Genomic DNA, 16,783 nt, shown 5'->3' on the forward strand with positions numbered 1-16,783 from the left:
AAATGCACTGGCGCCGGATTTTAAAACAATTTCTATATACACAGTAAAAAGTGCATTTAAATGAAAAAAATATGATATTTTTCAATAATTTTTTCACATTTGTGGTATTGTATTTATAATTTGGAGTCATTAGATCTTTTTTAGATTTAAAAGAAATAGTTTGAAAATCCGGGACCAGTGTTCAAATGGTCTTATCCAGGCCCATGTCAGATGATACTACACAACCATTATCAATGGCTGCTTTGAAAAAGATGCGTCTTGTGCAACACTGTGTCTGTTTGAATGTTCGACCTTTGAATGATTATTATTTATGAGACACAACCAAAGAACGCATGAAGAAACATTAATATCCTAGACTTGTATTGGTCTATAGAGTTCCGTCTTTAGTTGCTTGGACAGACTTCTGACAATGAAACAAATGCTCATTGTAACGATGGACAAGCTGGTACTAGCTCATAGTTTAGTGATGACGTTTTGACCCTTTGTTTACCGTTCGAAAATCAATTAGCTAGGACATTATATAGCACTTGATACTCCTAAAGCCTTCTATGATAAACAGGGCTGGAATCTGCTACATAAGAATCGTTTCATCAAAACATGAACACTTGTCATAAGTTATGATTGTTATTCATACTCTCGCATCTTTCCTTAAGAGTATCTAATGATCAAATCACAGATTTATGGCCGATCTATTGTATATTTTCGTGGAAAGATTCGATAATACATGTGTTCTGTAAAAAGGGTTCTTTAAGCTGACGCCATCTTCATAAGAAAACAATTAATACGTCACTCAGAACTTGTATTTGCATGATATTTTCATCCTCATGATCGCCTTTTTATTCTTTATTTATTCTTTATTAAAGCTCACTTTAGTATCTTTGTCCAGAAAATGGAATGTATACTTTATAAAAGAGCATTCAGTGTTCATATGATATTTTAGTATTGATATTAGACGTTGCATACGATATTGGCGTACACTAGCGTACACTTATTTTCTAATATTATACCGTACATAAATGCGTCCCTTCTTTGTGTATATAAAGTCGATCGGTCCGTATATCACTGTACTCAAATCCAGTTTTGTGACGTCAGCGGTCCATATCATATTTTTGGCCGGTCCGGACCTAGCCAAAATGTAATATAGACCGGTGACGTCATACTACTGGTAAGTGCGGCTTGCTATGTTCACGATGGCGAAACAAGTAAATAAAAGCAAGTAAATTACTAGTATTAGCTTTGTTCAATAAGACACATCTAAAGCGCCTAAAACATATTGAATAGTAATAGAAAATGTTCGGTATAATATAAGAAATATTTACACACCACTTCGGGCCATATGGCATAAGGACCGGCCAGTCAGCCCCTGAAGTTGGATGGACCGAGGCGCTATATACACCTTCGGAGGCTGACTGGCCGGTCCTTATAATGTCATATGACCCTCAGTGGTATGCAAGATTTCTTTGATATAACATATACAGCTGTAACAGTCGTCTCAAATCTTGTTAGAAATACTGCCGGTCACATGGGCTTCCGTTAAACTTTCAGAGCAGTAAATATTTCAAAGTTAACAACGATGACTTCAACAACGTTGGGGGTTGTTAACTTAAGCAAAGTTCTGAACAATCGACCGAATAATATGAAAAGAAGAACACCATTCAAATCAGTTCTTAGCATTTATTTCAAAATCTGTCAGATCGCAAACTAAACAAAATCTAATAGTATGGATAATAATATATGTTACTAGCTCTACATAATTTATTATTTCAATTTACATTGCCACATAAATATATCATCGTTTCTATTGCAGATCGTTACTATCACTTTCATTAATTGTTCTTAATTGAAGAAATCGAAAGTTAAAAATCATTGGCGCGGTCCGCACCTGTTATGATAGTTTCTTATATTGAAGATGATTTTCTCAGAAATAGATGGAATGTATATTTGCCCGGCCACACAGATTTATTAAGGATGTTACATTAAGGTTCAAAGTTTAATTATTGCACTGATAACACGTTAACTACAATGTTCTTGCACTGACATCATTCGTCTTTTCTCTCATGGGTCGGGCGGCCCGTGGGTTATTACGATGTTACGTTTTCTTGGAGGACGGAACAAAACACATACAAACGAACACCTGAAAAGAATAAAATGATGACATCAGTTTTATTTTATTTAAAAAAGAGAGAATTTTTGGAGATTATTTTGTCTGGTACGTAAAGTTTATTAAATTCAAGTTGTTTTGCTGTGTCGAAGCTGCACTTCTTTACAGTTTGACCGTTTTGACAGTTTTCGTCTTAGAATGAACCAATCGTTGTGCAAAAGTCTGGAAACCAGTGATATAAGACTGCTGACAAAAGATCAGATCTATTATTTTTTTCACATTTTCGTTCGAAAATTGATGTTCTGTGGATAAAAGCGTTACTAACGCTCTAAGAAGATCTAATTTTCGGCAGTTTACCAAACAATTGAGATCTGTTCTATAGTGAGTTATATTATGTCTAAATTGAACGTATTAAGGGCAAAATCAGCTGATTCTAAGACAAAAATTAATTAATGTGAAAACTGTCAATCTGTGAGAGTGTAGCTTTAAGATCGTTAACAACAACATGCAATGTTTGTCCTTGCCCATGACTAGTGTCCATGTTAGGCGTGGCAGTAGTCGCCGAGCAATTGATGCACTGCATTTGAGTCCGTATAATGCAATAAATTTACGGTTAAACAATGAGTGTAAATGATAAACGATACGGTGAGCTTTTGCTCAAGGAATCACTTTCCCGTCTTTTAATAGACACGGCGATATTTTTTTGGTGGAATAGCTTGTCCATGGCTGGAATCCACGCTCAACATTCAGTGACATCCGATGCTAGAAGTTGCTAGGACAAGCTGCATGGTTTTCTGCTTACTTAATTCGAATACATATATTAGAGCTGCACTCTCACAAATTGATCGTTTCGACATTTTTCAATGTCTTGTCTCGGAATTAGAATATTTATGCCTTTATGTCTTGAAACCAGTGATATAAGAGGGGTGACTAAAGATAAGATCGCAGTTTTTCATACTTATGGTCGAAAATTGATGTTGTATGGCTAAAAGACTTACTAACGCTTTAAGAAAATTAAAAAAATCGCCATTTTTCTTACAATTGAGATCTGTTATCTTATTTGACTGAATTGATTGCATTATGCCAAAATCGGCTGATTCTAAGACAAGAAAAATAATGACACAACTGTCAATCTGTGAGAGTGCAGCTTTAAAGTTAAGATAAATGTTTATTATACCTGTGAGCCTCGGTTACAAGGTAAGTTGGTCCTCAGACCGCGACATGAGGATGTCCAGAAGCCGGAAGCGCTGGGGCTCCGTCAGGCCGCTCAACACCATGTCCACTGAACGCTTGCGTCGCTTACCACTGTTAAAATACGTATACCATTTATATAATGTATATGCATGGACATATGCACACTAATATGTAACCACGAGTATCTATTGTACCATCTCTTACCATACATATATTCACAGATCACATATTTAAATCTGCTGTAACAAGCAATGTCTGCAACAAAGGTCAATTAATGATGCCGTTGCTATGAACAAAAATTCAAAATATGAGCATAAATCTTAGGACGTCGCATTAGACGTTGGTGTACAGTTTTATCACATGACAACTTAAGTGCAAAAGATAACACTAATATTGCCAATCTGAACACCTCGGCCAGTACCCTCACAGTCTATCCCGAAGCTTGCCGGAGATGGCCGACTTGTTACAATTGTAATATTGCCGGAAAGTTATGGGACCCGGCTTTTCGACAGACATAAACCGAAACATTCTCGTTCACCAGAGTGATGATGCTATGCGTACAACATGCGTTAAATTAATCACGATCGAACCTCTGATGAATGAGAATGAAACTAAAAGGGCTAGGAAGAATTCTTTTTGAATAACCCTCGAAAATATACATACGCAAATAGTCTTAGACTACGTTTTTTTTCGCTTTATAGCTCCACTAAATCAGTCACATTGGGAAAGTGGTAGAACACGTTTTAAGGTTTCATTAAATTGACATTTCAATGGCTACATATTTTGAATCCTTAGGAATGATTTACTCACAATCACTCTATTGTAGTTCGCATCTATATGTTAGAGAAGACCATTAAAAGTATACATTTAAGTGCCTTTATAACAAAGGATGGCATATTTTTGCGCATTTTTTATAGATAAAATGCTGGAAAAGGAAGAACTATCCTGGTTTTAATTCTTTTTCGTGGCGGCTTTAATTCGAAGCTTGTTACAGAATTTTGATGCATTGAGTTTAATTATCTGATCGCCGAACTAAAACACAGAAAACGGGATTGCACATTAAAATAAAATAAAACTGTTTATATCATTACACGCTGCCAACGGATGCCATTGTCCACGTATGTACATGTAAACTAGCGGTAAAAGAGTAATTGTGCCTAATACACTTAAATTATTGTCTTTAATAAGGTGAAGCCTTTCGATGGATACATGATGGCATATGTTTACCTCAACTATTGGATACATGTGACCATATAACGGAGAGGTACTAGGTAAAAGCATATTACAATGTTAAGAATTAAATCATGCTTAACAAGGGCAGTTACACTGATTTGACGTAAGAGGGGGCGTATTTTTTACCTACACTACTCCTCCAGAACCGAAAATTAAATGGTTTAAAGTGTTGGCAGGGAGGTTAACGGGTACCTTCCCGCTGAAAAGTGTAACAAATTCTTATCCGAAATGGTAAATGGTGCATTCTGGGTGTGTGTGTGTGGGGGGGGGGGGGGGGTCGCTCGTGTTAAAACATTGCTACTGCTTAGGTTATTTCAGAACTAATAGATTTGTTTATGCACAGTTTCTTCAGTTCGCTAGTTAAGTTTTATATAGATAAAGGATTTTTACATTGTGCTAACATTATGCAAGCTTTATAATACAATAAGTTGCAAATTTGGGGAAAGTTCAGTATAGACCCATAATTGAAAGTAGTATTATCGTATCACGAATTCTATGAGACTCCCCAAAATGAAAAGTATATGATTAAGAACTATTCTCGCGACGTCTAGCTTTTCTGACAATGAATTACATTAAATTATTGTCTGATCTAGGTCTGGAGTTTTTATCCTGATATCTCTGTCATTTAATCGGTTTCTGTCTAATAGGTATAATTGTTTATACGGTATTGAAACTTTTAACCATTATTAGAAGAATTATTTAATATCATCATGTTGCAAATTGATATATTACTATATTACCTGCACCCATATGTTTTCCAACAGACGGCGAATGAAGACAAACGACTAATGACTAAAACCTATCGGTGCTGGAAAGTACACCCAAGTAATACTTTTCCCCTTTTTTCGATGAAATCATCAGGATGTAAAGATGTGCCTCCCAAGAACAACCATCAACATTTTTGGGCGAATTTTCTTTTGAATGTGCAAGTTCTTATCGTTTACAAAATTCATACATAATCAATAATCGTCACGCTAAAATGTGTAGGTTATATTAACGAACTTGCTTAAAATATAAAAAGCGAGAAAAAAGCGAAACTCCACTCATCATTTTCCATTCTTACAGTTGTTTCATGCTTTAAAACGGGTATACCCATTATAGGTGTTACATAAATGCTTGGTCATGCGAAAGGTGGTCTGGATACATACATTCTCCAGGGATCAATCTGCCCGTGCCCAACGGGTGTGTATTGGCCGTTCCCGAGGGCGATGAGGGCCTGAAGCTCCGCCAGCCGCTGGTCTGACATCGTCCGCTTCTCCAACCTGCCGGGGCGTGGTAGAGGGGAGACATGCTTGTTATAATATAGCTTCGTGCAATACATGGTGGTGTGATACGGATGTGCACGTGATATACAAACATGTACGGAAAACACAACTCAGACGGATAACACACAAACTATACGTAAACGGGTTCCAGAAACACTGCCCATGGCCGCACGAAGGGTTGTCAATGTGACTAGACGAAAACGTTTTGGGTATTTCACATATTACATTGAGACAAGACAATATGCAACCGCTATTTGAAAACAAGCAAACAAACTTGCCTAAGGTCACCGCACTTACACTAACAATACAAGAACAGCTAAATGCAGCATGCTTTGGATAAAGTGCTTGCTCAATAATGGGTGCATATGCACGCTTTTGCTCATAACTGATATAAGATGTGCGAACACTTCGGGAACAAACGAAAAAGGTAAACTTAAATAAAAACAAACAAAAACGTTATAAAACTTGTAAGCTTCGGTAACCACATAATGCATGTCTAGAAACGACAACGCATGCAATGCCATTGGGAGCTTGCCGTGCAGGTGTGTACTGTTTCGAGGTGCAACATTCCGTGAACAACTGGTGCACATATTCGCGTCGGTTACCTTTCAAAAACATCAACCAGTCCACACGCTAGCTCTGCGCAATGCGAAGGTAATTGAAGATAGCGCAACATTTTGTTTTTGTCAAGCGTAATTCTTGCTAAATATTCCGCCGCTCGCAAGTCCCCTATTTGCCGTTTGTCTCTGAAATCAGAACTTGCATGTTAACAGTTTTTTTTTATACGCGATCGTAACCTTATTAAACAGAAAAGCAAATTTGCAAATGTGGTAGACAGTGCACAGTGCTTCGTATTAATGCAATTACAATTTCAATTATTTTAGATTAAAACAAAGATCCACTGATTATCTGTCTGTGGTTGTTTTGTGTTTACCCAAGTAAAATTAGAAAAGACTACATTTTAAACATTCTGGTCAAAGGTTGTCAACACGAAATCTATAAGCGAGTCCCTTAAATATCAGAAAAAAAACAAACCTCTCGGACTGTGGTATCCAATTCTAAAATACATTTTGGAGAGTGCATAACACTCCATTTTATGCTTTTAGATAAAGGTCATACATGCAATGCAGTCGTAAATAATTTTGTTTGTAACATCAATAACTTGTTGTTTAAGTAAATGTTTTCTTTAGAAGAGTTACTATCAAACCACAAAAGAGCCGCAACATTCACTGTAACACGCGTAGTTGCATTTGATTAAGGAAGATCTTTAAAGCTGCACTCGCACAGATTTGCCGTTTCGACATCTTCTTTTGTTTATTTTTGTCTTGGAATGAGCCATTTTTGCGTAAATATTAGCTTACCAGTGATATAAGACTGCGGACAAAAGATCAGTTCGCAGATGTTTATATTTCCATTCGAATATTAATGTTGTATGGCTTAAAGCATTGCTAACGGGTTAAGAACAATGTGGGATATTTTTTTAATTTTTGAGCTTAAATATGAACATCTGCCATCATTTTATTTTTATCAGCAGCCTTATATCACTGGTTTCCATGCATTTTCGCATAAATTGGCTCGTGTCAAAAAACAGTTGACAAAAGGTTCAATCTGTGAGAGTACAGCTTTAACATGAATGAGCGTTTTCATAAAATTACAATATCCCTGATAGAGCAATTCAATTACATAAAGTAATATGTTGTTATATTGTTTTTCATAATGTTTGTAAAATAAACAAGAAGACAATCATCTATGGAATAATAGCATTTTCATTGAAACCAGTAGATGAGCATTTTACGACCAAATTCTCCGTCACCCTCAACTTATCTGCTTTCATCGATAAGTGTTCAGATTTCAATGCTTAATACTCCGAAGTATATATATTTACTCACTGACACCCGTTGTTAAATCCGTGAAAAAAAACACATTTGTAAATTAAGAAAATGTCTCCTAGTTACCTGTTGTCTTCTGTGTCTGCAAGGAAGCGACCCGACGCCACTGTGGCCAGCACCAGCGATATGACCAAGATTACCGAAGATATGTACGCCTTACACATTGCTGGAATACAACAAGATATGAACGCCTTACACATTGCTGGAATACAACAAGATATGTACGCCTTACACATTGCTGGAATACAACAAGATATGAACGCCTTACACATTGCTGGAATACAACAAGATATGTACGCCTTACACATTGCTGGAATACAACAAGATATGTACGCCTTACACATTGCTGGAATACAACAAGATATGTACACCTTACACATTGCTGGAATACAACAAGGTATGTACGCCTTACACATTGCTGGAATACAACAAGATATGTACGCCTTACACATTGCTGGAATACAACAAGATATGTACACCTTACACATTGCTGGAATACAACAAGGTATGTACGCCTTACACATTGCTGGAATACAACAAGATATGTACGCCTTACACATTGCTGGAATACAACAAGATATGTACCCTTACACATTGCTGGAATACAACAAGATATGAACCCTTACACATTACTGGAATACAACAAGATATCTACGCCTTACACATTGCTGGAATACAACAAGATATGAATCCTTACACATTGCTGGAATACAACAAGATATGAACCCTTACACATTGCTGGAATACAATTAGATATGAATCCTTACACATTGCTGGAATACAACAAGATATGAACCCATACACATTGCTGGAATACAACAAGATATGTACGCGTTACACATTGCTTACACATTGCTGGAATACAACAAGATATGAATCCTTACACATTGCTGGAATACAACAAGATATGAATCCTTACACATTGCTGGAATACAACAAGATATGAACGCGTTACACACTGCTGGAATACAACCAGATTTATACGCCCAAAACATTGCTAAACTTTGTCAAGACATTGCCGCTGGAGGTATGTTTACCTTGTCCATTGCAAGTTTATAACAAAATATGTTGATGCGTAATGCATTGCTGAACTAATGTTAAAACAGAAGATACATGCCTATTACACTATACTGAAATATAGCAGTATTGTGTTGTGTTGTACTAATGTAAAATATGAACCACTGTAACACTTTCCGTGACAATGTAAATATATGAACGTCTTGAGTATTGATGAAATATAACAAGTATAGTCTTTATATCAAGATAAATTTAATAAATCGTAAACATGTAAAATCTAACAGTTTGAAAAATGTAGGCATATTTCCAGTAATCCGCAAAGAAGTTCTGATGAGATTTCACTTGAGTTCACTATGTCTTTTACGTGCAAAATTGTTAGCTGTTCATTTTCCCCTAATTTAGGGAGATCATAGCATGATAACAGCTCGACACACGTCACTTTGTGTGATCAACATAGACCAAGGACGAGGGTAATGATAGAGGTGAACTGATAGTTCCGGCGGGACAAAGGCATTTACGGAGTTCACTGATGATGCTGGCTATTGAAATGTACGTATACGCTGCTCGTGGAATTTGTACCCTCTTGCCGATTTAGTTCAAGAATTGACGGTCAGTACAAGAAGGTAAATTTGAGAATAAAGTGAAATTGAAATGCCAGACCTGGTAGACAATTTCATATTTTCCAAATATGAACTGATGTTTTAATTATGTACATTTGAACGGAACTCGTTAACGCATATGTCAAAAACACTCACGAATATTAAAGTTTTCCTGGTAAAAAAATAGAGATGTTTGTAAAACGGTCTGGGAGGATATCTTTTGCGACGAATAAGTTTGCAAGTACTAGATAGTCATTTTCAGTGATAACATTTCGCGTTGAAAACATTGATGAACGTCATGCAAATTGAAGTGGATCATAATTCAGACAGTCGCTCCATTGTGATATGTGAGTGGACAGGAACCATTCTTATGAAAGGAAATGCAAATGTTTTGGGAGACAATTGTAGGCGCTCCAGCTATTGTGTTCGGCCATTAAAACGATATTTTGTCAGACTCAATTGAGCTGATTACGTTGTAAGCCGCAAGAGAGGGCGGCCACGAGGACGTTGTTAGATGTAATGGACATTTCGACGCAGCTGGAGACGCTCTTGTCCGTCCACTTTCACTTATATAACGTAATACCGAGATCAATTTATTGTTTTATTGAATTGTGTTTTAGTCAGATAAGAATGAACCAACAAAACATAAGGACATCGTAATACGAAGATGTAGAAACTATGCTGTTTACTAGCGAATTCGTACAACTATTATTTAAACTTGTTCACTTGGAACAGAAAATGTTGGTATTCTACGACTCTCTTTTACAAATCCAAAGTGAATCAAATTCGATCTAATTTCATAAAACGATTTGAAATTTTCAAACCTATTCTCTGTATTACAAAATTAATTAAGCAAATACAACAGAACGGTATTAGATACTGGAAATCAATTCACATGTTCTCTCTAATGTTCAAGAGAGCAATCGTGAACGGGGAATAATGGACGTCGACGTTCATATATTGCCATGTGATTATTTATCACAAAATATCCTCTCAAGAATCAAGACCAAACAAAAATCTTATTTAACAATCACGTGACAGAAATCTACCTCCGTATGTCTCGGGACTGGACAGGAGTACGATTAGGAAAAATTAAGTAAATCATGTAACAGATGGTCCACTCCATGGTCACGATCGGTAATCTATGAAATACCCAGATAAACACTTATCGTCTGAATTACCTTCTTAAGTTTTGGACACGTTCCGCGGAAGGAATCGACAAAGTCGCCGAGTAATCGTTACCAGGGCTTAAGCTAACAGTCCGGGTGATAATTTTTGACGTCACAGATTCATACATATCTGGCTGACCAAGTAAATCTGACGTCCATCACAGTTTTACGTGTAATATGCACCTTAAATTAATCTTTTTGTAAGGATTTGCATTATTTTAAGCTATGGTGAATTAAAAAAACAACAACAATAAGGTGTTTTGGTTTGTATAGTTTTTAAATTATTCCCGCGCACAAAGAATTTCTTAATTGTGTATTAATCGAATTCAATTGTACTGAGTTTTGAAATACACATTTTATCCGTATCTTATTCTTTTAAAATTATTCAATGAGAAGCATTAGTTTCTATCACAATCAAAAAGTGGTCTCACGGAGACCAAACTTCAAGCGACTGTGCTAAATTACAGTTTTAAAAGTAAATGATATCTACTTCGCATAGACCCGAACTCACTGCCACACATCCAAAACTAATTTTCTTTAAATTGAGAATCCGATTGAGATTAAAAACATGTGAAATCTACGGGTATGAGTAAGAAAGTTATACAATTATTTAGCAAGCCATACGTTTTGAACGAAATTGCTCTGAAAACGAGAGAAAATTGCTTTGGGGAAGAAAATCATGAACATAAAACCTGCTGTTATGATATAAAACATAATAAATGATGGCAATTGCCTTCCATAATTAAAATATCGCATTACAACGCCTGCATATTTATAACAGCAATCACATCATTTGCCTAAATCGTTGTTGTTTATTCATTAATTCGTAATGTTAAGGATTTAGAAATACACATTATTCTTAGATAGAATGTCTGCATTTTGCATGCTTCTCAGATTTGCTGATACCGGTTGAAGGATCGAAAACGAACATTAACAACGAATATACCAAGTTCTTACACAAACTTGATTGTTTGATTACATATATAATGAGGTTCATTTCCAGAGAAGTCCAAAAGACTACTAGTCGACGCATTTTCAATTAGCCAATTTTGTTACACATACGAAAATGACGTCCATTTCATTTAGACGTGCAGACGACTACTAGTCGAAGCATGTTCATATAGCCAGTTTTGTTACAGATACGAAGATGACGTCCAATTCATTCAGACGTGCAGAGGACTACTATTCGAAGCATTTTCATATAGGCAATTATGTTACAGATACGAAGATGTGGTTCATTTTCTATTGAGTACCATATATCAAAAATATGCCAAAAACGTACAAATGACCCTGACTACAGCGACATTATTTGGAGTGCGCTTGTTAGAGAACTACTAGCAATTGGTCCATGGTATAATTACATGGTAGATAGGGACTTTGGCCACTGGTTGCAGACGAGATCATACTGGTTGAGGCCGAGAGTGGCGCCATTTCAGACCCAAGTCAAGGGACATGATATTTACTATAAATTTATAAAAATCCATCATCGATGTGTTTTGGTTCGAGACAAAGAATAATTACTATTAAAATGTTTCCAGAGGTAACAAACTATTCACCAAGGTCTACATGTCCACAAATGTCTTCCTGTGTAATGACGAGTTCTTAATGTGGGCATTCAAGTTTCTCATTTTTAACGCAGTTGACATTCCAACTAGAGTCATGCATTCATGGGAGATTTATTTCGGCGTGGAATACAAATCTTAGAACATTTTGAAAGAGGGTCACATAAAGGGTATTTCAGCAGTTTGATTGCAACCTCAATCAATTGTTCAGACGGGCAACAGGTCATCAGAATAATATCCTGCAAAATGATATTCACTTTTTAGGCAAGGAATAACATTAGTGAAAGAATAGTTAATAAACGTAAATGTTTGAAATTATGTATTAATCAATTATATGTGTATGGTTTTGTAATCAAATAATTAATTTTTCTTATGAGGCTTATACATTTTGATTTAATATGGATAAACGATGGGAAATTGTGATGATGTGGCCATACTAACTAGTTTAAGCCCCCAGTACACTCGAGTTCTAGTAAACTCGTGTTTCACTGACCGTTCTAAGGCGGTAATCCCAGCATGTTACAGTAAAGCAATTTTGATGAGGGCATGGTTTGTTTTTGGTGTTTGTTTTTGGTGTTTGTATTTGTTGATATGATGCTATTTTTTTTGGTGTTTGTATTTGTGTATGTGTTGCTATTTTTTGGTGTTTGTATTTGTGTATGTGATGCTAGTATTTTGGTGTTTGTATTTGTGTATGTGATGCTAGTTTTTTGGTGTTTGTATTTGTGTATGTGATGCTAGTTTTTTTGTATTTGTGTATGTGATGCTAGTTTTTTGTGTTTGTATTTGTGTATGTGGTGTTAGTTTGTTTTTTGTGTTTGTATTTGTGTATGTGGTGTTAGTTTGTTTTTGTGTGTTTGTATTTGTGTATGTGGTGTTAGTTTTTTTGTGTTTGTATTTGGGTATGTGGTGTTAGTTTTTTGTGTTTGTATTTGTGTATGTGGTGTTAGTTTGTTTTTTGTGTTTGTATTTGTGTGTGTGGTTAGTTTTTTTGGTGTTTGTATTTGTGTATGTGATGCTAGTTTTTTTGGTGTTTGTATTTGTGTATGTGATGCTAGTTTTTTTGGTGTTTGTATTTGTGTATGTGGTGTTAGTTTGTTTTTTGTGTTTGAATTTGAGTATGCGATGTTAATATATTTGTGTCTATAGCTTAATGTCGTTTGGGTCCTTACCCTGTGTCCTTTAACAGTGGTTATCTTTTAATTATCGACTACTGGGCATGCCATTGTATTTTTCATTGTATTATTGACTAGTTGTCATGGAAAGAAATACATAATATATTTTAAAGTAATACTTTGTTATCTGAAAGATACCAATGTTCTTTCGTTTAAGCCGAACGGAAAAAAATATGTTGCTCAAAATACCCATTACAAATCATCAAAATAAACCATATTTTTACATCAATATGACTCTTGCAAAATGTTTTGCTGTTTTTTTTTATACTTGCTTTTAACTTTTAAATCGAACTCATTTTTAGGAAAGGCTTAAACTTGCAGCTTAATTTGAAAGAGACATTATAGGCTAATGGCTAATGGACTATTCAAAAGCAAGTACAGATGATGGCGGAGGAAGGATATCAATAAAACTCTATAAAGAATGAAAGAATCGTTACAATCTTCTCGTACTGTGTGAGACTCAAAAACGAACTTCAAAGCATAACAATGTGAACTTACCCCAATAACAAATGACACAAGCAAATGTAACACTTTTCAGACAGAATACTGGCAGTTTGACACTGATAAAACATCACCAATAAGGCAAACAAAAAATCATTTCCACTAACCCGACCGACCCTATTTTTTCCACCCGACCTTACACTCTTTCTTTTGTTGTAGATATATTTGTTTTCGTAAATTCCCCCCAAAATGGAGTTTTTTAGTGAACATGTTAAACTTTGACAATTCTACAAAGTTGGTACAGAATCCTGATTCTCAAGAAAAGCAATGCCTGCCTACCTATCCACATACCTACCTACCCTTTTTAGAGATAAGATATTTTGCCTTAATGGCGAGAACATTACAATTTCCAAAATCTGACAAGGTAGTAAGTATTAGTTTCTTTAACTTTATTTTTTTATATTTAAATTTCGACACGAGCAGTTCGATATAAGCAGGTTTCCGTTAAGGTGGGAAGATGACTCGATCGTGACTTCAAAAATCTTAAAACCGTAAGAACGTCAGAGATGTCATCACGTGCATATTTTCACATTCAATTATTTTTGAAAAGTTAATACCTGCTTAAGTTCAGTTAATAAAAATATATAGCAAAATAGCAAGAATATTAAACTAACATTTTCAATTTAAAATCTTGATTTAAATGGGAACCTAATGTATACATCTCTGGTACGCAGTGCATCGTTTAGCACGTGCAAATCAACGATGCAATATTAACATGTTAGGTTAGAATTGCGTAAATTAATCCAGTTTAAATATAATTATCTTGGTATTTCTTCTTTTATCTTTGTTTTGTAATAGTATTTGTTGTTTTTAAAAAGTAATTAATCCACAGATACAGTAAAAACATTCAAATTAGTTTTGTAGAATCGGAAATTAGTCGAGTTTCAATTTGGAATAAACAAAGGCAGCAATGCTGTACTTTTAAGCATGTGATATAAATTTCTTAAAGTGATTTGTTCCATGTAATTACGTAAGTGCCGTAATGTACCATGCTTATCACATTATATTCGCATACATTAACATGTCTTCTTAACATAAAACTTATAACTAGAAACCCTTTTCCTTGCAAGTAAAAGCGATGAACCTTTCACTTTACAACATATGGCTTCGTATAAAATAATAACTAGATGTAGAGTTAAATGATTCCACAATATGCATTTGCATCGAACAACATTTAACCAACAATACAATGCCTAAAATACACACTATTTTATTCATACAAATTCTTACCTTATAAATTAATTGCCTTTAGTTTAAGTACAAAAAATCCAAGAAGTATAGAAATATTTTAAATTGCCATATAATGAAGCTATTTGCCTTCTTATATACTCATTTTCTCGCAGAGCGCGTGCGTTGCCTAGCAAGGCATTATTCAGTCTTCAATAACCAATCAGCGTATCCGTTCTTCGAGCGAGTTCGTCACCTCTAACCAATCGAGGCGTGAGTTACAAGTGATTTTCGTCCACTTAACGCAGCCCTAACTTAACTAATTGCAAATAATAGCTGATTTACTCGCAATACTGAATAAATCTACAAAAATATGACATTGACATGTATGCTTTCGATAGTTTCACAGATAAGATGGCGAGGTTTGACTGATAACCGTATGGCGACATTTGCTGCCTTGATGACGCTGGTCTCAGACGTTCAGCAACAAACCCTAAAGCTTCCCTGGAAATGGCTCTTGAACGTGACAAACTGGAGAAAGCTTTGATAGCAAAACCACCATGACGTCTAGCTTTATCATTGAAAAATTTTTGTACCGTTGACAAACGTCATTCACGAAGATAGTCATCTTGTCTCGGACCGACAGTTATGCAGCTATGACTATGCAAAGTGCTCCTTAACCAATCCCACACACATTTCAAATTCTAGAGTTGACGTCAACTTTTTTTTGGTTATTTTATTGTAATGTTGAACTTTCTTTGCTTTGATTGTCAACGTGATTGGAATCTATCGGTGAAGTTCACGGAGTTAAAAACTCTTAAATCCCTCAACTTGCTGTTACAGATGGCATCTTGAGCTTAAAAACTTCACCGGATGTATTTCAAGACAACTCCTGCCAAGTTCAAACCGCTTAATCATGCAATAGTTTCATGAATGAATGAAACATCACGTTTTTCACCATATATGTTTGATATTCCTCACGTCGGTGAGATCAGGTTGTCAAAACCGCACGGCCTAATTATGTCCCGGCCTCTCAGGAAGCGACCACAGAACAATAACCCGCTAAAAACCCGAGAGTAGGTCAAACGAGCAACGCCTTCTTATCCATTTCGGCGTTGACATGCGGTCTGACCATATTGAAATGCTATATGGTGTCTTTGATCTTTAAAAAATGGCATTAACCTTAGTCTTTTTTTAGTTTGCTTTGTTTTTAATTTAAATAAAAACAAGAAGGGAAAAGAAAAATATATGCGCACCTACACGTGTATGTGTGATTTCATGGAACTTGTCTTGCACATTAACATCATTGCAAGTGTTTGCCTTATATAGAACCGAATGGGGCAGTTTCTTGTTCAAGAAATTCGAGCTGACTTTCTAATGCTGACAATCTTGGTGATGTCCCCAAACTACTTGTAATAAATTATGGTATTCCTTTTAAAACACTTATTGAGAGAGTGTTTGTATGTTAATAATACATACGGAATATTATGTTTAATAGTCGGTTGATAAGTGCATGGGGTTGTATTACTTCGAATTGTTTACGTAAATTCCATATTGCACGAGACTGAAGTATGTTTACAAGCAACGAGAAGTGGTACAAGTCCACTTATTAACAGATGTTTTTTTCATACGTCTAATTATAATTGTTTTTTTTTTTTTTTTTTTGTAAAGAACATTTTAATTCGATGAAAGCGTTCTATGTTTTCACGTAGTTTTGCGTAAGAAGCTATGATACCGTATGACACAAAATATAAGATTGCTTTTGCTAAAACTAAACATGGAACTTGGTAGATATATAAATACTCCACAAGACGAGAGACTTTGTATATATTGTCTGAATCAAAGTTTGACAGTTATTGATTGTGAATATCATGCATTCTTTCAATGTCCTAAATTCGATATTATTCGTAG

General features: G+C 35.4%; 1 protein-coding gene across 1 annotated transcript; it reads right to left on the bottom strand.

The window, feature by feature from the left end:
- Window positions 1-1,660: 1,660 nt before the first annotated feature.
- Window positions 1,661-15,014, bottom strand: LOC128232393 (uncharacterized). Its single transcript, XM_052945910.1, has 6 exons — window positions 14,936-15,014; window positions 7,749-7,848; window positions 6,399-6,539; window positions 5,677-5,790; window positions 3,279-3,406; window positions 1,661-2,134 (listed from the first exon to the last, which is right to left on the bottom strand). The coding sequence occupies exons 2-5, from the start codon at window positions 7,844-7,846 to the stop codon at window positions 3,292-3,294; spliced, it is 468 nt and encodes a 155-aa protein (XP_052801870.1). The 5' UTR covers window positions 7,847-7,848; window positions 14,936-15,014; the 3' UTR covers window positions 1,661-2,134; window positions 3,279-3,291.
- Between the last annotated feature and the right edge of the window lie 1,769 nt (window positions 15,015-16,783).

This window comes from Mya arenaria, chromosome 4 (genome assembly GCF_026914265.1).
Source record: "Mya arenaria isolate MELC-2E11 chromosome 4, ASM2691426v1".
In the NCBI taxonomy this organism is placed as follows: Eukaryota; Metazoa; Mollusca; class Bivalvia; order Myida; family Myidae; genus Mya; species Mya arenaria.

Coding starts and splice junctions, on each gene's coding strand:
- LOC128232393 (XM_052945910.1), bottom strand. CDS start 7,846: ATGTGTAAGGCGTACATATCTTCGGTAATCTTGGTCATATCGCTGGTG. Junction 5,791..6,398: donor CTGGTTGATGTTTTTGAAAG/GTAACCGACGCG, acceptor ACGCCCCGGCAG/GTTGGAGAAGCGGACGATGT. Junction 3,407..5,676: donor CAGATTGATCCCTGGAGAAT/GTATGTATCCAG, acceptor GTATTTTAACAG/TGGTAAGCGACGCAAGCGTT.